We start from the raw sequence: 25,561 nt of genomic DNA on the forward strand, positions 1-25,561 counted from the left end.
TCTTCATCCTCCCACCCGGGCAGGGGCTTGCAGGGTATCAGTACCATAGGTCAGAACAGCACCAATCTCTGTGCACATCCAAGTGAGGAAGGCAAAAGCCAGCTCTGGCCCCAAAGTTATGTGGTTGCATCTCCGGTGCTGCTGTGCCTGAGCTATCGAGTGCAGGCAGCAGTTTCCTTCTGCTGCATCCCAAACCCCTCCATTCGTGGAAGCAGGGTTTGCCATAACACTCGTATTGTGAGGCAGATATTCCGGACTGAAATTCAGCTGCACTAAGCGACGTCAGTGGCATCCAGACCTAAACCCAGCCGCAGTGACTAGAGGCATGAGTAGCCCCCACGAGAGCTGTGTTGTGCCTGAAGAGCCAAGGCCAGGGACAAGCCCAGGGCATGGAAACAAGCTGGAGTTTGTCCTCCCTGTGTCCCCAGGACCCCACACTCTTCCAGGCAGACCTAGCTTTGAAGGCAATGGGGCAAACAGTTATACTGGTCACCTGAGCCTGCCCCAAAGACTCAGTGTGATATTCCCCTTTTAATACCTGTTTACAGAAAACAGCACATTTGAAGGACAAATGCATCAGTCCGCAACCTGAACATTACTGTCAACACACCACAGCCAAACTTTCTGGCTTGTTTTTGTATAGATAGACCAGGTATCTTCCATTTCATCAGCCCACAGAGAGCCCAACCAGAGGAATAAGTCCAGTGCCAGTCTCTTGAGCCACTGACATTGCACCAGCTTCCCCTCACAGGCACCTGATCCTTCCATGCTTTTCAGAGATATATTTCCTCTGCAAACACTCATTTCGCAATGTGCTTTTGCAGCCAGACATTCTTTTTTTTTCCCCTCTCAGAACTAAAGATTAACAATTAAATTATTTGACAGGGGAATAGAGGCCCAGTGCTAATTAAATTCCTTGGTCTCTCCTCTTTGCAGAGGGAAAAAAAAAAAAAGCTCTCAGTATCAGCATTCAACCAGAACAGGGCAGTTTGTGATGTTGGAGTTAATTAGATGGGCAGCCATGGGCACAGCCAAAAAAAGAAGAAAATAATATTTCTCAAAGGCCATACAAAGGTTGTGGGGAAAGAAGGAAATGACCAACTGGGAGCTGGGAACTGAGCAAGCCGGTGTGCCCAGACAGCACAGGGTTCACCTCTGAAACCAAATACCTGTTTATATTTCATCTGGCTGGCTGAAACTAAACAGCAACGAGACACAAAGCAAAACAGCACTTGCATAGGCTGGGAGAAATCAGTACCGGGTGTCCTGCAAAGCTTGGCTGCTCCGTTTTAAGGAATGTAATTCTTCAGTGGCCTGAGCAGCCGGGCTCTTCATCTCCACCTGCTCTCACATTCACGTGCCTGCCAGTGGGCTACAGCTCCCGGGGGCTTGCTGGTGTCTGCCTACACAGTGGTGTTAATATCACGGAAGATTATGCTAGTTCAGTCCTTTGATGCAATCCTTCCCGATGTTGTTACAGTGATGATTGCGCGATGGCACTTTCTCAGCCAGATCCACCAGGGATTGCACCAGTGTAAATAAGATAATCCGCTGTCTGGCTGCTATTAAAATGCACCAAGATGCTCTCAGCTCAGGCAACACTCTTGTGCCAATGCAAACTACATCCTCTGTGTTTTTGTTATGTTTTGCCTCTATTTATTCAGAGAATAAATTCTCTCCCTGAACACATCAACCCACTCTAACGTCACAGTTCTCTTATCACCAGCATTTTTCAACTCACTTGGTGACTTCCCCCTCCTTGTCTCTGCTGGGCCAGGAGAGCAGTAGTCCTGGGGGACTTTCAGGGGTGTTTCTGTACAAAATAACACCTGCAGAAAGGCCCAGAAAGCTCCCAGAGGAGCACACACTGCACTGGCCAAGATAGACCAGGATGAGAACAGAAGCTGATGGCTTTTTGGGTGCTGAGCTGAGCTGTTAAGGCAAAGTTTGGATGTCACACCCATCCCAGGGAGGTTTTATATTATTATTCTGACCTAGAAAATAGATATACCTGCCTGCTGCCCACAGAGCCTGTTGCTGGAAAGGTTTTGCTGTTTCCTCATCCCCCACTTCCTTGCCAAGTCTTGGGGGGGAAGTTGTTACAAGCTAGTTTTAGAAAACCGTGTAGTAACCAAGTACAACCAGGAGAAAAGTCAGGGCTTAATCATTCCTAAGCCACCCAGATGCAACACACAAGTCACCAGAGCTCCTAAAACACACACCAGGAGGCACAAAACCATCCTCAGCAGTTTCAGCGTAATCGCAAGGGTGCTCAACAGAAACTGCTCAGGAGGGTGGGCACAAAGCTGCAAAAATCAATGGGGCTGTGAGAGGGTGTTCCTCCCCCAGACACTCACAAGACATCATTTTTACTAGCTGTATACCTCCATGTAGGAATTGAGCCTGTGAAATTAATTCTACTTGCAACTTCGAAGCAGACAAACAGAAAATGGCACCCAGAGAACACCAGCAGAGACACTCTTTGGAAGTAACACCAACACATTCAGCACGGGCTCTCCTACAGCACTTACAGGAAAGCTGAACACCAATTTCTGTGCTCTTCCACCTCATTTTTAAAGTGAATGCCAGGGGAATTGTAGTTTTTAATTATCTTTTTTTGCACTTAAAGCTTATTAGATTTGTATTGCCTCCATCTCCTTCCCAGCCCCCACTCTCTCTCTTCCCTACACTTCCTCCAGTTGACAGTTAATGAGAAGAAATCAGCGTATTGCACTATCTGGCATCTTGCTGCTGAAGTGGCAGGAGTCTTTGGTTACCAAGTCATTTGCTGCTTAATTGAAATCTTTTCTCTGGATTCATTGCCATGCAGACACTCTATTGGAATGCAGCATTGGAGCCCAGTATTGATTGCCCTCCCACTCCCAGCTTTCCTATTCTGAGTTTGCAAGTCAATTGCACCGTGTTGTTTTCCTTCAATAAATAAACAAACAAATAACTCACCCACTCCACAACCCCATTTACCCCTTCTTAGAGCAGGGGTAGGATGAGACAAGAAATGCCAGGTGGCTATAGGGAAAGCTAGATCCACATTTCATCAGCATGAGCATGCATCAGCTGGTTCTGATAAGGTTCAGGTTGGGAGCAGACTGAAGATATAGAGGGTACATGAAATCCTAGCTTTATGTTCTTGCTGGAAATTACCTGGAATTTATCTCCCCTCTGTTGCAGAAATTAAAGATTTATTTTTTTTTGCTAAAAAAAAAAAAAAAAAAAAAAAAAAAAAGCTAGCTAACACAGCACCCTAATACAGTTGCAGCCTGAAGCCAGCCTGCATTTGTGAGCTTGCAGGGCTGAAAACCAAGGCTTGGCAAGTCATGACCTGCTAACACCAGCGAGGAGAGTCAATGCAACATGCATTGTCACTGACTCCTGACTTAGAAATTATGGCACTCAAGACCTTTTTAACCCCACCTGCTTTTAAAGTCCCTGGAGAATTCAGTGGTTCAAAACGCTCTTGTCAAGGCCTCACGCAGATAATGTTTGTCCCGAGTCTCAGCTCAAACTTGCTTTGTATCAATAGATCTGAGAGCTGCAACACATTAATGTTATGCATAGTTACTATACCCAAATTCCTCCTGATGGCTTTTGTGTCAATGCTGAGCACCACACTTCTGAAAGACACGGTGTTTAACTTCTGCAGAGTCTCCCAAGTCAATGAGAAAATTCAAAATTTCTCAAAGTGTTGTTGTCCTGCTGTAAGAGGATTCTATAGCATCATTTGTGACTGTTCAGGCAGCAAAACACCTTGTGCTTGTTGTAAACATGCTTAAGCCTCTCAGATGCTCAACCACAGCAATTCCTTGTAGTTTCCACACAGCCCTTGTGCTTCTAAAATCAGGAGCTTTGCAGAGGGTGATGCAACAAACCCCACCTCCTCCCAAGTGGCTTTCTTTGCCTGATTACATATTTGCATTGCAAGACTGCCTGGAGGCTCCAGCCAACTTCAGGCTTCTGAAGCCACAAGCAGAGACCGCCCTTATCTCAGGCACCTGGCAAGTCACCTGTGGTGGTTGTTATTGGTGGTTGGTTAGGATGTGTTTTTAATTATTAATTGTTTACTTGCTAATCTAGGCAATTTTACACCCCAGTTTCACCCTGGGAAGAGATCTGTTTGCATAGAAGCCACATAAACACAGGGCAGGAACTGAACAGTGTCTGTTCCTGTCTTCGAAGTCAAAGCTTCCTTCAAAACTGGGAATAAGCACCCAGTACCAGGGGTCACTCATTCCTGCACAGATAGCACCAAGAGAGGCTGCCTAAGCCAAGATCACTGCCCTGCAGATCCTGCAGACTCCCATGGACTCAGAAGGCACGGTGCCAACCTTAGTCAGGCTGCTGAAGGAGATGATTTTCATCTTTTGCAGATCAATCAGTAGCGCTTCACTTTTTCTGCCCCGTAGGTCAAATAGGTTCCCAAAAGGTTTTGTTTCTTTTTTATCTCAGCCCAACGTGAGTTCCATTTCAGGATCACACCCCAGACACCTTGCAGTCCAGTATTGGTGTGGCTGTATCGAGCTCAGCCCCCTGCATTGCAGGTACCAGCAGCAAGCGCTGGGCTGACCAGCAAACAGGGAGCAAGCTCACATCCATTCTCTACAGTCCCAAATGCTCTGCAGCAGCTATGGCTTCATGTGACATTCATATAAGCCTCAAATTCCAAACTGCTCCAATCCTACCTGCCTTTTCATAGATTAGGCTGGGTAACAAATATGTTCCTTGCTATTTGCGGTGTAATTAAGCAGTAATTGCTGCCCAAAGCTAATCTCAGAGTGTGTTTTTCCTGCAGAACCCAGTGCCAGAGTTCACATTTGTCATTTAGTGGCATGCCAGGGAGCTGTACCTAAACTCACAGAAGGATTTTCTCCACTCATCATTTCTCTTCTACTTTGGTGGCAGCTGGGATTCTGCATTCAGAGATGTTTGGGCTGGGCAAACAAATTAGCAGAGACCAGCCTCATTAGGAATCCACATGGGTACCCATCCTGCCTCGCAATGGGAATGAGATGTTGATTACTCTGTTTCTGGACCCCAAACTCTCCCCAGCATGGGATATGCATTAAAACCTCCTCTTTTTTTTCCTACTCACACAGCCTGGCGGCCTCCAAAGAAGCTGAAGCAGCAGCACGATCTGCCCCCAAACCCATGTCACCTTCTGATTTCTTGGATAAGCTGATGGGGAGGACTTCAGGATACGATGCCAGGATCAGGCCAAATTTCAAAGGTATGCAAAAAAAAAAAAACAAAACAACATTGCTTTTGAGACTGAAGACTGCATGAATACCTCCCTAATTGTACAAGGAATACAAACAATCCTTATGTTCATATGAAATATGTATGATAATAAGAGATTTGGCACATAGACACCCTGTAGGCGTCTGGAAAGATCTCATTTCCACTCAAACAAAACAACCTCGTACCAACTTTACGCACAGCCAGCACTTCAATATCAACCCAGCAAGGGGTCAGGGATGCCTGCTGATCACTGACTGGACTGGCAGGAGCTGAACCTCTCACAGGTTAGGAGGAAAACTTTGATTTTTCCCTTACATCACTGCCCACAGCACCCTCTGCCAATGGATAACGCACCCTCCTTGCACCCACTGAAGCTCAGAGGAGGCTCTCCCACCAGCTCAGGAAGGAATTCAGTGGGGTGCCAGGAGCAGCTCCAGCCAACCCATCCATGTCCCCTGTAGCAGGGGTCTCCCAGGCTGGGGCTCAGCACCACTCCATCACAGCAGTTTCAGACCCCTTTTCAGCCACTGTGCAGCCCTCTTCAATGCTCATTTCATTCATTTCCTTTGTTTCTTACCACCAAGTCCCCCTAGTCCCTCCCAGAGCCCCTTGCAAGGCTAACACAGGACTCCCAGGAACCATTAATCAGTGACAGCACCTGCCATCCAGCTTTGTGAAACAAGCCCTACACTGGGCTCTTAACCCTAAAGCTGGGGGGAAGCTCATGCCCTAACAATCAACTAGGCAACACAAAACACTGCTGTTTCATCTGGATCACAAAGAGTTAAAAATACCCTGTAAACTGTCCTACTGCTAAATTATGCACACACACAAAAGAAATTAAACTTAAATATTTAATGAAATGTGTACATTATCTTCTTGCTGAAGGCAGCTGTATTGTAATTTTATTCAAGATAATTTAATTTGTTTTATTTCAATGAACTACACCTTCCCCACAGGGCAGTTTTGCTGGCTTAGCCTCCCACACATAAATCAGGCTCCAATTTATATGGGAGGTACAGGAGGTGCATTACAGAGCTTGGGGCTGTAGCTCTCAGAGTACGTCATTGAAATTAACTGGCACTAACTCATAGGGGCATTTTAATCGCTTAGATCTAGATGAAAATAATACCAAAGCCCCCCCATGATATTGATTTTGTGGGAGGGGGAGATTAATAAAAAGAAGATTGCAGCTTTTCCACCCTCAGGGCAAGCTGGGTTGTCCCAAGGGTGCCCTGCTCTGAGCCCAGACTCAGCTTCACTCAGCACAGGGGCAGGATGAGCAGGGCCAAAATCTTCCACGTGCATTCTTCTCTGATGTGCATGCTGTCAGTCAGGATGTTAGTGCAGAGTTTTTCCTTCTGGGTCCTTTGGGAGGGGAAGCCACATGTACATAGACGACCTATATGGTCCACAGAATGTATAGAAGCATCTTCTTCCTCCTGAGCATTATGGATAGCAGAAACCCACTGCTAAACCCTGACCAAGTGTGAACTTACAGCTGCTGGATAGACTGCAACACAAGGGCTGATGAGCTCAGATCTCAGTTACATGGATTTGTTAACACTGGGCCTGCCAGCCACAAACCCGTGGGACAAGAGGGGTAGTGAACAGGGGAGGGGAACAACAAGGCACCATTTTGTACCTGATGTTAGCCCATGCTTGTGTTTACCCGTCTGGAGAAGGAGCTGTGCAGACTGAACAGCCTGGGAGCTGCTGCTGAGCTGGCAAGGGGCTGTCTGGAAGCTGGTCAGACAGAAACCTGCTCAAATTGCCTGGGATTCATACCAAGAAAATCCTGGGCTGTGGAAAGCACTGCTGTAATGGGGCTGCAGCCTTACTCCTACAGAGGATGGGGAAAAAGTTTCAAAAGAGGCCAAAGCAGGAGAGGAGGGAAGGGAAGCTGACAGGAGCAAACCAAGCTCCAAACGTCCCCTTAATTTCCAACACAGGAGGAAGATTGCACTGATTGCAGGCACAAGCTTCTCATTAAAGCCCCCCCAAGTATTTCATCTCACAGCAGCTGCCAGACTGCAGATGTGGCCTCAACGGGCAAGCGTCGCTCCCTGAGCATGGCTGAGCCATCAGGCAGCAATTGATATGCAGACACCATCCTGGTCCCCATAAGCATGGAGGAATTATCTAAAAATCCACACTTGCTATTTCCACAGATCTATTTCTTCCCAGAAGCATGTCTCAGGGATGATGTGAGATTAATTCCCCCGGCATTAAAGGGGGACTTTGGTTCCTGGGGCGTCCTTTGCTTTCTGCATCCTTCCCCACCCCATGCTGGGCAGCTTCAGCTCCCTTAGGAGCCCCCAGGGTAGGAGCCCCTTTTGCTTCATTTTGCTTCACCCCTCTGCTCATTAAAGCTCTACAGAAGCCCCACAACTTGTGCAAGTCACTGGTGTGCCAGGCACAGAAGGCCAAATGCTGTCCTGGTTCCAAAAACCTCTCCAGCTTTCTTCTTTGTGCTGCACTGCAGCTCTCAGCATCTGCCTAGGTCCAAATGCAGCATTTCCATCTGAAGTTCACCAGGCAATATTGTTATTTACACTTGCTCATACCAATAACACCAGGCACCAGAACCAAACAGACTGACAGTCCCCAAACCTTCTCTCTAATCAGTCTTTTTATCCTTTAATCCCCACCCACCCCCAACTTCTGCAATCCCATAACTTTTCTAATATGAAGAGGTTAAGCAAAGCTTCAGTGCAAAAGCAAATAAAGTCCCAGAGAGGCACAGTCCAAGATCTGGGATTACTGTCTCCCAAAACATGACAGCCAAAGAACTTCTGAACCCTGGCAATCTCCCTTCCAGCTGAGAGCCTCAGACACAACCATTACCATGTGGGATATTTGCTCCATCACCCAGCATGAACCCTATGGCACACACTGCCTAGTCATGCACCAGCTCCATAAGGAACCTAGAGTATTAATTCAGACACATTTAGATGCTTTAAACCAGTATTAAAAAAAAAAAAAAAAAGAGCTGTGAATAAGAGAGCCTGTCAGTAGTCTCTTGTTTCTTTCCTGGCTCTTTCCCTCACCATCATGTTCAAGGTGAGTTTGACACCCATACACCAGTGTTGAGATATCTAAAAAAGCTGTCCTTCCTGGCTGTGATCTATCCTTTTTTATCAAAACAGTTTACAGAAGTGGTATATAAACACTCACCCGACCAGGAGACCAGAGGTGAAGCAAGAGTACTGCCTGACGTCAAGCTGGCATCAGACCCAAGGCTAGACTAAGTCAGGTCATCCAGACCTCATTCCCATCCCCAGCCACGCTGTTATCACAGCAGGTTTTAAGATTGCAGAATGGAAATCTTTTGGCTTATGAGCCCACAGTGAAGTACTGTTCCAATCTGTATTTGTCATGCAGGCCCACCAGTGAATGTCAGCTGCAACATTTTCATCAACAGCTTCGGTTCGATTGCAGAAACAACTATGGTAAGTGAAAATCACAGCACAGCTGTTCAGCTACCCCCTCAGCCTCATTGCACTCCCAGAAATGCAACAGCAGCCTCTGCTTTAGTGTGACCAGAGGAAAGTATCTGTGTTCCTGAGTTTACCTCGGGTTTTAGTAAGTTCATGGCCAACACGCAAGATTCACACTGCATGTAGCCACACACAGTCTCTATCCATCTGCAACTCTATGAAAATGCTGTAAAGGCAAAGTTTAAAGGTCAGAAAAGGGAACAAATGATTTTTTTTTCCCCTACATACTTGACAAAGGCTCCAAGCTCAGAGACATTTGCAGCTGCTTTGTATTAAGTGCATTTAGATAAGTGTTGATTCAGACCTCTTAAGTGAAGGGAAGCCAGCTGAATTCAAATCCAGTCTGCACCAGATTTCATATTCCCAAAGATCAGAAATGGGTTTTCTGGAAAATGTTAAAAAAATCATTACCTAACAAAAAAATAAATCAATATTTGCAAGTTAAGGCCAACTTCAGAGAAAATTAGTGAACGTGGCTAAAGGCTGGATCTAATTAGCAGGGCACTAGGAGGAGAGAATCAGGAGAACAGGAGATAATTGCTCTATCTGAAACCTATTAAAGATTGGTTGTGACATGATCAGTGAACAGCAAAGGAAAGCTCTGGAGGTGCAGTGCTTTACCTCCATGCTAATTAGAGATAATCCAGAAATATGGGACTGAATTACTCTGGTAATTTTTTCTAGAAAGCTGTTGAATGAAGGATACAAGATTCCAGCTTCAGGTGTTTTGTGCATTCAGCCAGGATGTTATAGACTTGATGTATGGGTTGCACCCACTGAATTCAATGAGTTACTTGTAATGCACACCACTGTCAGAGTTGATCAGCAGCCATATACCTATGGTTATAAGTCTCTTCTAATGCTACTCCTCATATCTTGCTTCTGGCAGTGCTTGGGGTGGGGGGTATTCAGTTCCAGGAGTAGAAAATAGCTGTGACTCTGTCCAAGCACAAAAATACATTTCATAGTTGGATTGCAGAATTTGTCTGAGTTTATAGATGAGAAGTGCATTTACGGATTCATTTGTATATAGTGTAAAAGAGAAAGAACTAGAACTGAAATACACATCTGTTCCTAATGTACTGTTTTATTGGACACCTCCTATAGTGTTACAGGCAATCCTACAAAAATTCAGCAGAGAAGATCCACAGCCTGCAAAAGAGAGGGGCAGGCCCACAAGGGATCTCTATGCAACACACAGAGCACATTATACAGTGACATGTTTTTCAAAATATGCCGTATACCACAAGATGCATTGTAGGAAGACACCACAAGATCCCAGTAAGCAGAATGCTCCATAAATATTAGCATAGACTACCACAAGAGCAAGAAATGTAGTTCACCTCCAAGACATGCTGCAGGGACTTGCTGTCCTCTCCAGATGCCCCCTATTACATATTCTATCTTTCATTTAAAAAAAGAAATTCCCATGGGAACCCAAGAACAACCTCTAGGCACATTGCTTTGTCTAGAAATACCCAAGCCAGCTCTGACAAGCTACTCCAGATGTCAGGCTGACACAGCATTGCACACAACCTAATATAACGTGCTTCTTTGGGGACTGCGTTTCTGCTTGTAAACGTTGACAAAAGACACAGGCAACACAGATACTGAAGCATTTGAAAAGGAGAACTCAATAAGCAAGAGCAGTCTGTGGGATGGGCTAATTTGGGATTTACTCTGCAGAGAAGCCAGACTCTCTTTGCAGCAGGTCAAAGAGGCATCAGCTCCCCACCAGTCTCTGGGAAGGAAAGGTCCTGTTGTGGAGGAATTTTGACTCTAGAACCTGACTACTTTGAACTGGGACAAGTGATCGAATTATGTTGAAGGAAAAATGTTTGAGTGCAAGAGAAGCAATTCAGCCTTTCACCATAAAGAAGGCGATAGTCCATCTGACCCACAGGACTGATCACCACAATGCTCCACCAGCTGCTTCACTGGTCACAAGGGAGAGAACAGCACTGTGGTGTAAACCACAGCCATTAGGCACACAGCCTGGCCACATTCAGGGCCTAGAGTACTGCAGCATCCTGTAGTTGGTAATTATTTCACTCGTAGCCACAGAAAAAGAGATACAGATTTTTATAGACATGAGTGCAATTAGAGAAGATTTAAAACTATATCTGTAATGGGACTGTTAGTTCATACAGAAGACACCACTGGCATTTGAGTTTACATTGACTGCATCTCACAAATCAGCATAAATCATGAGGTCACCATGCAAAGGACTGGAGAGACTGGAGGTGAAGGTGCACCTACAGCTTGAGTTATCACAGCAGGAAGAGTATAAAATACTGCAGGAGAGAATGAAACAAATATTTTGTACAGTCACTGAGGTCTACAGACCTCAGAAAAGAAGGAGAGTTGGTGCTGAGAGAAGACACAGACCTCGCAGAGCAGGCAGAAAGACGGTATCTCTGCCACGAAAGTTCAAAAGGAGCAAGGCAAGCAGTGGAAGCCTGAAAAGTCTTGCAGGGAGAGGGGCAAAAAATAAACACATCAAATAAAAATAAAAGAGACAGCGATCCACTAAACTGAATTCCCTAAAGCAGAGACGAATTAAGCTGAGGAAAGTCAACTCCTTTCAGCATCCTGCAGAGCTGGAGACCCATCATAAAAGCCTTTAGTGGTGCCCATAATTAGTGGGACAATTATGTTAGATTGTGGCTCCTATAGTACACTCATCAACCTTGCTTGCAGTTAACTCTAAGGACAAGGGAACATGCAGTTGGGAACATCCTTGTGAACCCAGCAAGTGCCTCAAGAGGAGACACTACCAGCTACAGAAGCCAGACAGGTTCAGACAGCCTCCTTCTGTCCCACAGCTTTACTACAAGAGTGCATCCAACAGCAGGGGAATCCAGATGACAAACAGGATGCATACGCTCTACTGGCTTACTTTTATTAAAAAGTTAAACAGAAAACTCACAAACTGTTAAATCCCTGTTCCGCTCTTCAAAAAACACACACGCTCTCTCCCCTCAGCCTTATCAGAGTAGGAAACTATAGCAAAGCTACAAATACTTCATTTAAAATGAAATAGAGATCAAGGACCTAGGGAACACAGTCCTGTTCTTTAGTGAATAAACTGAATCTGCTAGTATGAGACAATGCTAGGATTATCTGATCACTTCATCTAACAAACCCCTGCTATAACAAAACTCTTGGAATACAGCAATGCCCTTGATCTCTCTTCCTGTGGAAGCTCAGATTTGTTTATTGATATCTAGCTAGCTCAGGCAGCTAGGAGTATTTTGTATACAGCAAAGGAGGAATATTCTTGAATATCATCACCTAAAGTTGCCAGGAACTCAGTGCTCAAGGTGACCTGTCCCAGTGTCATATTTTTAAAGGACTCACAAGCAGCAAACAAGTCTAAGATAAAGAATTACAAAGCTACTAATACAGGCTCCCTCAGACACAGGGCATATATATAAATTCATCCCCACTGATTTCATGCTATTGTAATCCCAGCTGAAAAGAACAAACCAAATGTAACCTTCCAGACAGCTGCAGCACAGCCACATTCGCTCTCCCAGCATCTCCTAAGGACAGGAGAAGCTAGAGTCTGCAACTGTCCAAATACAAAATACTTGCTTAGAGATATCTGTATGAGATTTTTCCAATCAGATAACAAACCATTCCTGCAAAACAGACTGAGCAATTCACTGCAGCCTCACAAGCCACAGAGCAGCAAGCAGCAGACATAACTGATGCAGTGTACAGGTCATGCATTTAATACAGGGCCTGCTCACCCCAAGGTCAGCAGAAGACATGAATACCAGAACCCAAAGCCTGCAACAAAGGACCCCAAGCACCTACCTCACTCACACAGCATGCTTCCTCCCCAGGGCAATGGCAGCCTGCATGACTGGCCTCAAATAGGCAGACTAGCTACAGCTGAGGTGAGGTTACATTACATTACATTAACCCTAACGAGGGCTGCTCCTGCATGTGTCTGTAATCAGTTGGTTGTAACACTCCTCGGTGGGGTGATAGCCTGTGCCCAAGCCAGGAATTAAAAGTAAAAGCCTTTGTTTAATCTCTTTCTAGAGAGTCAACTCATTGTGAATGCAGGCCCTTGTGCTCTGCCACCCAGGTGGGATCCCCACCTGAGGGAGCCCACTCTCTGCTTTCTTTCTTCCATCAGCAAAATGTGAAGGCTTTCACCCCCTTTTCAGTGCAAAGGCAGCTCTGAGAGAACCCCTGAGGCAGGGACTGAAGCCTTTTGGGCTTCCTGACAGCCTCTGTCCACTTTCTTCACAGTCCTACCCCGGTTTGCCACTGCTTTCATCACCACTGCTCATCAGGTGCCAAGGCCGTGGTGTCTTGGGACAGAGAGATCTCAAATGGTCTTCCATTTCCTTGGCTCCTCATGAGGCCACTACGCAGAATTGCAGTTCAGCATTATCAAATTGAACACTTTGATCATTTCAATTATTTTCTTCCTGCCCTGTGTCATTTCCCCCTTGGGAGCAAAAGGTCTTTGTGCCAAATTGCAAAGCTCCTGAATGGCACCACAGCACGGGCTTGCCGCTTGCCGCTCCCCAGCCAGCCAGAGGAGCAGGCTGCATGAGATAATCAATGCCTGGATGTGATCAGCACACAAATGAGGAGCTCAAGTGATAAGAAGGAAATGGAGAAAGATTTTTTTTATATTTTTGCTGAATTAGCAGACCCAGTACTTTTTTTTTTCTTTTTTCCTTGAGAGTTCACATCAGAATTGCTCTGTTCTGTCCATCATCTAGCACTAACCACGGCCTTCTTGGTGATGCTAATTAAGATCTCCTACAACTGTATCCAGAAGAAACACAAGACTCCAGGTAGCCTACAAATGAGTGTTATTCAGCTCATTGCCTCTCAGCTTGCCTGCAGTACCTAGGCACAAAGCTTTCAACGCACAGGATCTTTTAGCTAGCCCAGAAATCTGCAGCCCCTACTTTTGGCTATGCCATGGCCATAAACATGACATATTTGTTCTCCAGACCTTGTGGCAGCTCCTCAGGCACTGTCACGTTCAGTTTGCAATCACAGTCCCTTTTTTCACATTTCCGTTCAAATTAGCCTAATCTAATGGAGGCAGGTTGCTGCTCGGGGTGGCAAGTTGTTGCTCAAGCCCTGTCCCTGCCCACCTCCATCTGCCCTCATATAACAGGTGTGAGGCTCTAGAACATGACAGTCACATCAACGACGTAGATGAAAGCCCATCCCAGTTGGAAGGGAAGGCAACCTACCCCTCACATTGCTACAGCTTCTGTCAAAAATGAAAGAAGGGTTATCATCAGGGGGGACTGCCTTCTGAAAGGGACAGAGGGCTCAATATGCCGTCCAGACCCAACCCACAGGGAAGTCTGCTGCCTCCCTGGGACTTGGGTGAGAGGGAAAGAGATAAAACCAGGCCTGCCAGTGACAAGCTAAGGGATGGCACGCTAGAATCAGAGGGACTGTGTGCTAGTGAGGCCCTTCGGTCTGCTCCACAAGGTGCTGCATGCAATGAGATGCATTTGAAGTGCTTCTACACAAAAACACACAGTATGAGGAATAAAATGGGTAAATTTCCTCTTGCAGCAAAGCTTGCCTGCGTTATCACAGACCATTGTGGAGAGATTGGCTCCATTCCCCACCTTCCAACACTCCATCAGGCTGAGAACACTTCTGGGCAGCTACCACTGAAGTTTCTTCCAAACATGAGTTTAATTTGTGTTGTACATGACATAAGCCCCCATCTAGAGCTGACCTGCTAGCATCCAGCTTAGTTGTAGCTGAATAAGCAAAACAACCTTTTGCTTTCTACCTATTAGGTCAGTGACACTTATTTCCCCTGACTGCAATGACTGCAGATCTTTACACACAGACAAGGGAGAACTGAAAGTATATGAGTTGTTCCAGGAGCTGCTGTGTGCCAATGGGAAGTGGAGATTCTGTGTTTGTGGAGTGTTTTCCTCTGTCAGGTTTGCGTGATTGCACTAAGACCCTCTATCCTAGCTGTCTGCAGCTATTTACATTTTCTGCAAACTCATTATCTGGAGGGGACGGAGATGAACTATTAAGTCAGAGGGACCCACTAGGACTCATGAAGGTGACATCTGGAATATCAGCAGAAGGAGAGAGTGTTGCAACTCTTTTTCATGTTCAGAAGTCTGCTCCTTTTAGCGTCAAGTCCTTGGTCCATTTGCTGTTGTCATAATCACGAATGTCATTAGCAGCTTCTCTGCTCCAAGGATGCAGATGGCACTAAGTGGCCTGAAAAAAAGAAATAAATAAAAATGTAGAACGTAAGCTATGAACTACCCTGACCAAAACCATGAAGCATCCAAGACACAATCCTCTCCTGACCCTCCAGTGTGACCGGACCATGAAAGAGTCATGTCCTTGCAGACAGAGGCTGTAGGTTCCTAGCCAAGTGAGCACTTGAGGCAGCAGTGTCAGACTGTCCTCCAAATGAACTCTTCCACTCCAGAGCCTTGTGTTCTCCAGATGGAAAGAACAGATCTGATGGTGGAGTCAGGGGGAGTCCTTCAGAGATGCCAAGTATTGTCTCACTGAAGAAAGTTCCTAGTGCCTGCAGCAGGTATTAGTTACTGGCAAGCACATCAGAGTCCCTCCATTACCTGTCACTTAATAAAAGTCTTCAAAGTACATCAGTGTTAGAAAGGCACCAGAGAAACCCTTAATCATGATAGTAACTATAAATTTGGGCCAGGGCAGTGGAATTGGTTTATTATGTGCTGCTTTTTAGACACAGCTTGCCTCTATACTTAGTAATGTCCGTTAATTTATGGACGTGGAGCTTTTATCCCTCTCCTGATAGCTGCCATGTCCTCTCCCCATTTAGATTTGCTGGCTAACTTTCCTATGTACAATTCAGCAGAAAAGAGGCATGCAGATCACCCTGGGAGAACAGGAACTATCTTTAATTGTTCAGGAGAGCTTCTGGGACATTTGGGCTAGACCTCAGCAGCCAGTCCTGGCCAGGAGAGCTCAGGGGAGCTGTAAGACACAAGGTTATGAAGCAGATATCATTTTGTGTGGTGCTGGGGGGCTGTCTACAATTAAAGATGTCTAGCCTACAAAATCTGTAGCATTTATGACACATTGACTTTGGAGAGGGGAAAACAGAACACCTGCTTATGGTTAGGATAGGAGACTCTATGCACATCCCTTCTGTGTTCATACTCTCATTAAGGACATCTGGTCCCATCAGCTCAGCTGAATTACCCTTACATTAGTGCACGCACAGGTCTCTCTTCTTTGTCACTGTGCCTTTTTTTTTTTTTCAAGTCTGAAGGAACCATAAATAGTCAGAAAATGGCATGGTTCAACACTGAAGGGAAGCTGGCTTCCATGTCCCTTTCCCCTCAATTCTCTGCCACAGCTGTCTTGCTGATAGCAGCCCTTACGACATCTGCAACTGAGCGTTGCTTCTCCAGCCCCAGGGTTTGAACTAGAGGTCTTGACACTTCACACACAGCTGAAGATTGCTGTGATGGAAGGATGCAAAGACAGACAACTGCACGTGCTATAAGATAGCTGTAAGCTACAGGGCTAAAAATAACAGCTCCTTGAGAAATAATGCCAAGAAGGCCTGCCATAACTTGGGAACGTGGGTTTAGATGTTTGGTTTTGAGAGCAATTTTAGCACATGCCCACCATGTCTCAGCAATTTCAACCTGCCCTGAGCACTGACTGTGTTTCTTTGCTCCCTGCTTACACCATGCAGGATTACCGGGTGAACATCTTCTTGCGACAGCAGTGGAATGACCCACGGCTGGCGTACAACGAATACCCTGATGATTCCCTGGACCTGGACCCTTCCATGTTGGACTCCATCTGGAAGCCTGACTTGTTCTTTGCTAATGAGAAAGGAGCCCACTTCCACGAGATCACCACAGACAACAAGCTGCTGAGGATCTCCAGAAATGGAAATGTCCTCTACAGCATCAGGTGAGGTGACTGACTGGGGAGGGTTCCACCAAATAGAAGAGGGTAGAGCTGAGATCCTACTGTATATGCCTAAAATGAGCAAGCAGAGACTTTGAGCATGCCACTGGATAAAAGGAATTGAGTTGTATTTTTTTAGTTGGGAGAGCATTCTATTAACAGTGTTATAGCCATGTGGTGGAAAGGGACCTCTGGAGGTCCTCCTGCTGGGGCTATGATTATGTGCAATAGTCAAACCTTAGTTAAGGCTCTCACAAGAAGGTGGACTTTGTCTCATGGACCCAAAGATTAGCAGCCTTAGCACTAAATTCGCCCAAAAACACCCTCAAGGATTTTGCTCCCTGATCCCTTCTGAGCACACACTTGTCCAGCACGTGTGTGCTGTCTGTCTCATGGCATAGCTGCAGCCACAGCCACCCCTGTGTCACATCTGGCAGATATTTAACATGAATTCTTCCCAAGGGGCTTGTTTAAAGACATAATTGAAGGCTTATCTCTCTGATTGATCTGAAATGGAGTCCCCTGCCAAAGATGCATTGAGAAAAACAAAGCGGACAAAAGCTAGTGGTGGTTCTTTCCTGCTCAGGTGCTAGTTTAAATACAGAAAATGCAGTTGCTTTCATAAAAAGAACATTTGAACAGGTCAATTCTGTCTTCTTTTACAACATCTTCTGTCACAACATGCCCTGTAGGTCTGATAGAAAAATTCAATTCCTGTCCCCCAGGAAATTCTGCTATTTCTAGATGAAGGCAAAAAGCTGAAAAATCTAAACACTCTAGCAAACAGCATTTTCAGCATTATCAAACCAAATAACACAAGTCTAGCTATCTGAATCAAATCATTTAATATCAGCTTATAGAACCAAACAAACAATTTGAGCACAGATCATCAAATAGGGCAGCACAGCAACATACCACAGGAAATGCAGCCAGGACCTAGTGGAAAATGGAGCTTGAAAGGCAAAACTAAATCTCATGAGGTACAGCAGGAATTCAGGAAGATACAGAGATTCATACTGACTTACCAAAGGGCATTTTCCTTGCATAAAATCCCACCAAAGTCTCCGTTTTTCCCCACAGAAACCTGTGAACTTGACCAAGCTTTTTTTTTTTTGCTTTTTGCTTTTTTTTTTTTTCCTGACACAGAAATGTTCTGTTCAAAGATTTCCAAACAGTCCAAACAGTCCCAGTCTCTAGAAATGTATCTGGGGGGTCCATAGGATAAGTCTGGGCTTGCTGTTAATCCAGACTGTTTTGAGCCTGAGGCAAGAAATGAAGACAGAAGCAGCAAAACTGTTTGACGTGGGAGCTCTCTGTTCTGCACTGTCCAAAGCAGCATTACAATGAAACAGCACCTGCAGCAGGCAACTCGGATGGAAATTATTTCACAGACCCAAATTCTTTGCGTTTCTTTCCAACACCATGTGCGAAAGCTCAGGCAGGAAAGGGGTAAATAATCAGTCATTCCCTCCAGCACTCCAGTGTGTCTTGGGCAAGGTACCAGCCTGTATGCAATGTTGGGTTCGCCCCTTCATCAGTACCCCAGACTGCTTGGCACTCCCCTGTGCTCTCTTCTCTCCTCAGGATCACGCTGACTCTGGCCTGCCCCATGGACCTGAAGAACTTCCCCATGGATGTACAGACGTGCATCATGCAGTTAGAAAGCTGTGAGTCCTGCATGTCTCCATCTCAAAGAGGAGACAACGTGTTTCCCCTCTCCCTCTCCTTTTCCATCTCCCTCCCCAGCTACAGTTCCTTCCCAGTTCAGCCTTCACTGGGCTCTCCCAGCGTGGAAGAGAGCAGAGGATGGACAACTGGGATAGGCTTGCTCTGCTGTGTGTGCCTGGGGCACCTCTCTTCCAGCCTTGTTTCTCCTACTCCTCCCTGCTGGCACATCCTCTGCAACCCCCATGCAATCCTCTGCATCTACATCTTCGGCCAACGCCAGCAATAATGTTTGCCATCAGAGACAGAAAGCTCTTAGAACAAATGAGGGCAAAGTGAGTTCAGATGTCACCAAAACAAGAACCAGCCTCTAAACTGCTTCAAGCCAGTGCGTGGTTAGAGACCCTCCCTCAGGGGTTCATCACACTTTGCCCCATCCCAAGAAGTATTTGCTCAGGATTTTCCATTCATTCAGCACGTGACATTTCCTAGAGAAGCTAAACCTCAGAAGGTCCCGTGATAGAAGCCCTGGCATGCTTGTATTTACATTGGCCTTTCACTTTGGAGGAGAAAGGTGAAAGTGCTCTCAGCTGCAAATGGGATGTTTTTCTCTAGCTGAACATTTGCCCCTTGTACATGCTGCTTATCCCAAAGGAGGGAAAGACAATGAATAACTTCATCCAGATAAAGAGGTCAGGTTTGAAAACATAAACAGCTCAAACAGCTCATTTCAAGTAAAAATGTCAGATTATTCACTGAACACCATCAGTGCCCCAGCACAGGTCATTGCCCTAGCTTTTACCACATGTATAAGCAGTTCTGCTTCAACCTAAATCCCACCCATTACAGCATTGCCTGGGAACACCAGGTTCAGCCCCTGCCTCCAAGCATAACTCTCTTCTACAAATCTGTCCCTTCCCATGTCAGTATTTAGTATTTATTTCACATGCTCTTTGTTCCATCCTCTCAACAGTTGGCTACACAATGAATGATCTAATATTTGAGTGGCAAGAAAAAGGAGCTGTGCAAGTTGCTGATGGGCTGACATTGCCTCAGTTTATCCTCAAAGAAGAAAAAGACTTGAGATACTGCACAAAGCACTACAACACAGGTCAGTACTCTTCACCCTTAGCCCCTACACTCATCAAAGATGAGTTCAAGACCATGCATGTGCCAGAATTTCTTGCTAGGTCTGATGGCAGTCTGGTGACGTAAGCCTTGTTCAACCCAGCCAGGAACAACATAACTAGAAACACACATAGATACGTTACCAGTAAATATATACATATATAGACAATAAAAAGCTAATAGACACAAATATTGGAACCATCTTATCCCCATAACATCTGCATCAGTTCAAGGGAGTTTGGCTTGGACCTTTTCTCCCTCCATCTTCCTTTGTCTTTGATGCAGGGGAGCAGGTGAAATTTAACTGACAAAGGACATACTGCCACGAGCTTTCTTTGCTATGTTGATGTATGTGCATGTTTCAGAACTGGTCAAATGATGTTTATGTCCTCATCTCACAAGATTCTGGTTTTAGGCAGTGTGAGGAAAGTGCCCAGACAACAGCTGAATCCAAGAGGCTCACCGTACCTTCCCAGTAAGTTTACATTTACCTCCTGTCATTCTCAGGCAAATTCACCTGTATAGAAGCTCGTTTCCACCTGGAGCGGCAGATGGGCTATTACTTGATCCAGATGTACATCCCCAGCCTCCTTATTGTCATCCTGTCCTGGATCTCCTTCTGGATCAACATGGATGCTGCACCAGCTCGAGTTGGCCTGGGGATCACCACGGTGCTCACTATGACCACTCAGAGCTCTGGCTCCCGAGCATCACTGCCCAAGGTAAGGAACACACTTAACTTAATTGAGAGCAAAACAATCACACTCTAGGGACAGAATATGTGTAAGCCACAACACAGATCCTCCTGCTCAACACAAGAGGTATTCTGCTGCCACTGGATTAAGACCTGGAAGTAACATGAAAAATGACAAACAAAAAGGCATTTGGATGAACATGCCATCACATCCCCCTCTCTCCCTCTGACTCCTAGGTGTCCTACGTGAAGGCCATAGACATCTGGATGGCCGTGTGCTTGCTGTTTGTGTTCTCTGCACTTCTAGAGTATGCTGCCGTCAACTTTGTGTCCCGGCAGCACAAAGAGCTGCTCAGGTTCAGAAGGAAGAGGAGGCATCACAAGGTAATACATAAGGCGTGAAGGACATGGCTGGAAGCTGTCCCAGCAGAACATCACTACATGGTCAGCTGGCCAGGGAAATCCTCAGTACATGGTCAGATAGTAATGCATCAAAAAGCAGGGCAAACTCGATGAATTGTGTCTCTTTTAACAGTCTGCTGACCACAGGGGTCTAGCAAGCTGGTTTTTGTTAGCTAGCCAAGCATTTTGAGCCAAAAGGGTTGTTCTCATCAGAACAATTTTCATACAGAGAGATGTTCTGGTCTGAGTTCTCCTCTTCAGAAGACACAGTGAGGGCTTGGGGGGAGGCAGGCAGGGAGCTGGGAGGGATGTCTGTCAGAGAACGGCATCCCCCTGAAAGTCAGCCTACATTAGCCCGGAGGTAAGTGACACCTCTTTTGTTTCTATCATCTCTGTGTTCAAAAGCATCTGCTGCTCAGACTGACTGCAAATTCCTCTCAGAAGGAATTCCTCTCACAGCCTTAGCCTCGCTCCATGCTCATTGCCATGACTGATGCCAACCTGAGCATGCACATGTCACATAGATTGCACCCCCTGCAGCCTGGACTCCACTAGCTTTTAGGCTGAGGCGCCACAGCTGAGATCATATCTCAAAGGATGCACTAGAAGGAAGCATGAAGGTGATTGTGATCAATTAACAAGTGCCCTTAATTAACTAGCAGAATCAGGTGGCAGTATCAGTTTTTATCACCAGGTCTGACACTGCCCTCAAGCTAGCACGAAATAACAGTATAGTTTTTAGAAAGAAACACTGAAAATTGAGGTGAGGAGGATCTGAGGATAGCTCCTAGGAGATCATCAAAGTTGAAGCTACCCTGCCTAAAATATTTCTTATAAATATTTGTTTATCCCATGTTTTAGACAGCCCCCTTTGAACCATCCCACACAGAGACCACTCGATCCAGAACTTCTCTGCCTCAGCCATGAGAAACCCTTCCCAGCATCTAACCCATCACAGAGCAGTTCACAATGCCTGCCTGGAGAACTAGCAGCATTCCAGGAGGCAGCATTGGTTAAAGGGTAGGGTCTCAGCATGCCTGATTCCCTGGCTTTTTGTAGATTTGTCTCTGAAAGCAAAACACAAGATGACTTTTCCTTAGTCCATCCAGGACATGGAACAGAGTATTGCATAAATGTGAGGGAAAAGAAGTAACAGATGGGACCATCAGCACCTGTTAATTTTTTCAGAACAGAGTGAGACCCTGCCATCACATAATCAACTGGGGCTATTTTTGCTCAGAAGACATGTCCTGATTAATAGAACTGAAGCTAAAACCACTCAACCTGTGTGCCTCATAGTGCTTTTATCCCTTTATTCAGATTTAAGCATCCTCTCTGAAGACGTGCTGTTGTATGCAGATAACTCTGGACTAGTGTTGATAAAACAATAAGGAGGAAAAAAAAAAAAAAAGGAAAAAAAAAAAAAACAACACAACATTAATATACCGATGAGTTTAAAAGATATTTGCCAAAGATGTTCCATTGAACACAAAGCTGTTATTACAATCCCTGCCTAATCTCACAGCAATTTTAATTGGAACAAAGCATAAACAAAAACACTTGAAAAAGCAAAATGAACAAGGTTTGCAGGCTCATCAGAAAGCTAGGAGCTGACTGCAAATATACAAATGGATTAGTACAGCTGCCAGAGAACCTAATTGCTCTGTCCCAATGTCCTGATGTGTCTGGGTAGCTCTGCCTGGTTTAGACGTGACGTGTGAGGCTGAAAACAAATGATACGTTGCAGTGATCCGTCTTGGTTGAAGAAGCTGGGTCAAGGACTATCCCAGACTCACATTAATAGGCCTACCCAAACCAAAACCTACTAGCTGTTCTTCACAGCTCAGCACCCCAGACCATGTGTCACAGTCTGGCGGTAGCACAATGAGCAGTCTGGCACTAACACAAGTGAATCCAGATACATCTGTTTCTTGCTTTCCTGAGAGTTAGATGCAAGATGCTAGCTCATTCTTGTCAGAAAGACTCTTTTTTTCCTCTCTAAAAATAAAAATAATAATTAAAAAAGCTAATAGCTAAATATATATTTATAAAGAAAAAAAATATTAGCTAAATAGCTGCTGCCAGGGTTTGATTGGCCCTTTCCACCTCTTACCTCCTTCTGCCTGGAAAGAGAAGGAGAAATAGATCAGAAAGTCTGACTAGACAACTCTCTCTTTGAGTGTTTGAGTGTTTTTTGGAGAGCCAGGCCAAGGATGCCAGCCCAGCCTGGCTAGTGATGTGGAAGCTCTCCTGATAGTGACTGAAAGCTCTCCCTGATTCCCCAGGGCCGAGTGCTGCCAGGCACTGCTGCCACCCCCAGCACCGCAGGAAGAGGAGCAGCAGCCCAGGGCCTCCTGCATCCACCCCGTGCCACCAGCCAGAGATGCACGGGGTGCTGGCAGCACGGCCAGAGCTGCTGCAAGCAGCAGGGGGGCCAGGTACCCTTTCCCCACTAGCAGTGCTGCAGGTTGTGGCTACCTGGCAATGCCTGCATCACCCATCAGCAGCTAATTGGGCTTTTAACTAAAAAAAAATAAATAAATCTCTCTAGGAGAGCCAAAAGAACAGTTTCTGTGAACCTTGACTCCCAGCTTGCAGTTTCTCTCTTAGGTCTGATGGTCCCCAGGAGCAGCTGGGTCCTAATTTGGTGTGCCTCAGTGTCCCCAGGCAGTGCACCTCCTGGCAGAGCGCCCCTGGGAGGCAGCAGTGGTTAAGGATTGTCTCAGACACGAGGAATGAGAGAAGGGGTCACAGCCAGAGGAGGGAACTACTTAAAGGCCTGCACAAATTGTCTTAGCCAGGTTTCTGAAACAAATAGGCCTGCTGCTAGGTCATACAGCTCAACAGCTTGCCTCGAAATAAAAAAAAAAAAAAAAAAAAAAAAAAAAAAAAAAAAGCTTGATTTTGTTTGGGTTCTTTATTTTTGCTTAGATAACACCTCTTCCCTCTGCTTCCCCTCCCCAGAGCGAGCACAGTCCATCCATCCCACGCAGCTACCCACTCGGTACAGGGGCCATCCAGAAAAGACACTCTGCAAAGAAATAAGGACGGGAAATTTCCCCGTGATTCCATAATTGCATCCTTGTGTGCAAGAGAGTAGGGCTGCAAGGCCTCTGCCAAGAAAAACAGTAACAACACTTGCTTTGAGATTGGCAAATAAAGGATTTTTTCTGCTCGTTAATTGGAATTAGCACAAGGAGCTGTGTCTTAGCATTGGCACACGGAAGGGACGCTTCTGCCGCTCACCTGGCAGAGGGATGATGGGGCAGGGGCTGAGGGGCTCGGGGATATCCCGCAGGCAGACGAGCTGAGGGCTGGCCCCGTGCTGCCTGCAGAGGTCTTTTCCTGGACAGGCCGTGCCGCCCGCACGTCCATGTAACTCTGTAGGAAGCCTCCTGGTGTGGCTTTGACTGCTTTGAGTTCCATGGAGCCCCCTCCTTCTGGGCGAGCTGAACCCCACAGGCAAAGCAAAGAAGGTGCTGCTAGGGGCAGGGGGAGGGAGGGCCAGAAGCAAAACAGGGGATGCAGCTGGAAAAAAGAAACGCGGTGCCGTAAAACTGTTCGAGTGTGTCAAAGATACCAAGGAGGCTGGAGTCCTTCTGCTCTCCACGGGGTGCCTGGATCCCCTGCTTTGCCTCTGCGCATCACCCAGCTGGCACCCCTCTATAAGGCTGACCTCCCAGGAGCAGAGGGTTGGGGTTGGTCCACCAGTGCCAAGACTGGGGTTCGCCGGAGGATTCTCTCCCTCGAGAGCAGGGCGCTGCCAGTGGAGAGCCTTATAGCAAGGGTGCACTGTCTATATCTCATTTTAAGTAGAGTCCCATGCTCAACCTGTTTCAGGAGGACGAAGCCGGCGAAGGCAGGTTCAACTTCACCGCCTACGGGATGGGGCCGGCGTGCCTGCAAGCCAAGGACGGCATCTCCGTCAAGGGCGCCAACAACAACAACACGGCCAACCCCGTCCCCCCGCCGTCCCGCTCCCCCGAGGAGATGCGGAAGCTCTTCATTCAGCGAGCCAAGAAGATCGACAAGATCTCGCGCATCGGTTTCCCCATGGCGTTCCTCATCTTCAACATTTTCTACTGGATCATCTACAAGATCGTCCGCAGGGAGGACGTGCACAACCAGTGAGGGAAGGGGAGCAGCTGGGAGGGAGAGAGCAATCCTTTATATATGTGCAATAGCAATGCAGCAATGCATGAATTTAAGAATGTGGCAATATCTACTAAAAAAAAAAAAAAAAAAAGGGAGGGGTGGGGGGCTGGGAGGGACTTTTAATCATGGGAAGTGAGGATAACGGGCACAGGGAGGAGAAAAAAAAGCTCTTGATCTGGGGAGTGCAAGGGCAGGGGTTAGTTTTACAGCATAGGAAGGTTTGGATTGCTCCAGCTGCAATCCAAGCAGTGTAATATATTAATATATATTCATGCTTAATTATAATGCAAAGAGAAAACAATCAAAAAAAAAAAAAGATAAAAAAAATCCTTTTTTTAGCCTATTAACAGCTTAGATTCTCAAGTCACTGGAATGATCCATAATTCCATGTGCAGAAATGATTGCAATTACGCTTTATCTGACTTTTGCTATAGAAAGGCCATACTAGTTAAGCACGTGGGGGAAAAAAAGCCCTAACAAAAGAAAAAAAAAAAAGCAAGAAAATCATTCTATGCTTCTCTAGGTTTCGCACTTTGAAAACTGGATAGACGGGGAAACTTAAGAAAGAGGCTGTGGGTTGTTGTTTATTTTCTATATTTATTTTTTTTAGTCACGGGTTTGCCGATCAAACATTTTGTGGTTTTTGGATAGAGGAAAGCAAATATATTCTGTCTCTCATCCCCATCAGAGAGCATCCAATGGGAAACTCGAGAAGGACAGCAGAGCCTTCATCAGAAGTCACAGGTACCTTCTGTCCTTCTAAACGACTTGGAAAGATTCGAGTCCCAGGAGTCAGAAATACTGTTCAGACCACTAGATGATG

At 46.0% G+C, this 25,561-nt stretch overlaps 1 protein-coding gene across 2 annotated transcripts in view; it reads left to right on the forward strand.

Moving 5' to 3' along the window:
• Positions 1-24,714, forward strand: part of GLRA1 (glycine receptor alpha 1) — a gene marked incomplete at both ends in the record, with an annotated part of 36,517 nt that extends 11,803 nt beyond the window's left edge. The window contains 8 exons of one of the 2 annotated variants that reach the window (XM_082771330.1): positions 5,112-5,242; positions 8,638-8,705; positions 16,474-16,697; positions 18,279-18,361; positions 19,333-19,470; positions 19,995-20,209; positions 20,419-20,565; positions 24,400-24,714. In XM_082771330.1, the coding sequence (XP_082627456.1) occupies positions 5,112-5,242; positions 8,638-8,705; positions 16,474-16,697; positions 18,279-18,361; positions 19,333-19,470; positions 19,995-20,209; positions 20,419-20,565; positions 24,400-24,714 (1,321 nt within the window). The remainder of the gene's footprint in view (positions 1-5,111; positions 5,243-8,637; positions 8,706-16,473; positions 16,698-18,278; positions 18,362-19,332; positions 19,471-19,994; positions 20,210-20,418; positions 20,566-24,399) is intronic. The other variant, XM_082771331.1, reaches the window with a different exon arrangement.
• Between the last annotated feature and the right edge of the window lie 847 nt (positions 24,715-25,561).

The sequence above is a fragment of the Aythya marila genome (genome assembly GCF_965140915.1).
Source record: "Aythya marila genome assembly, chromosome: 14".
Classification (NCBI taxonomy): domain Eukaryota; kingdom Metazoa; phylum Chordata; class Aves; order Anseriformes; family Anatidae; genus Aythya; species Aythya marila.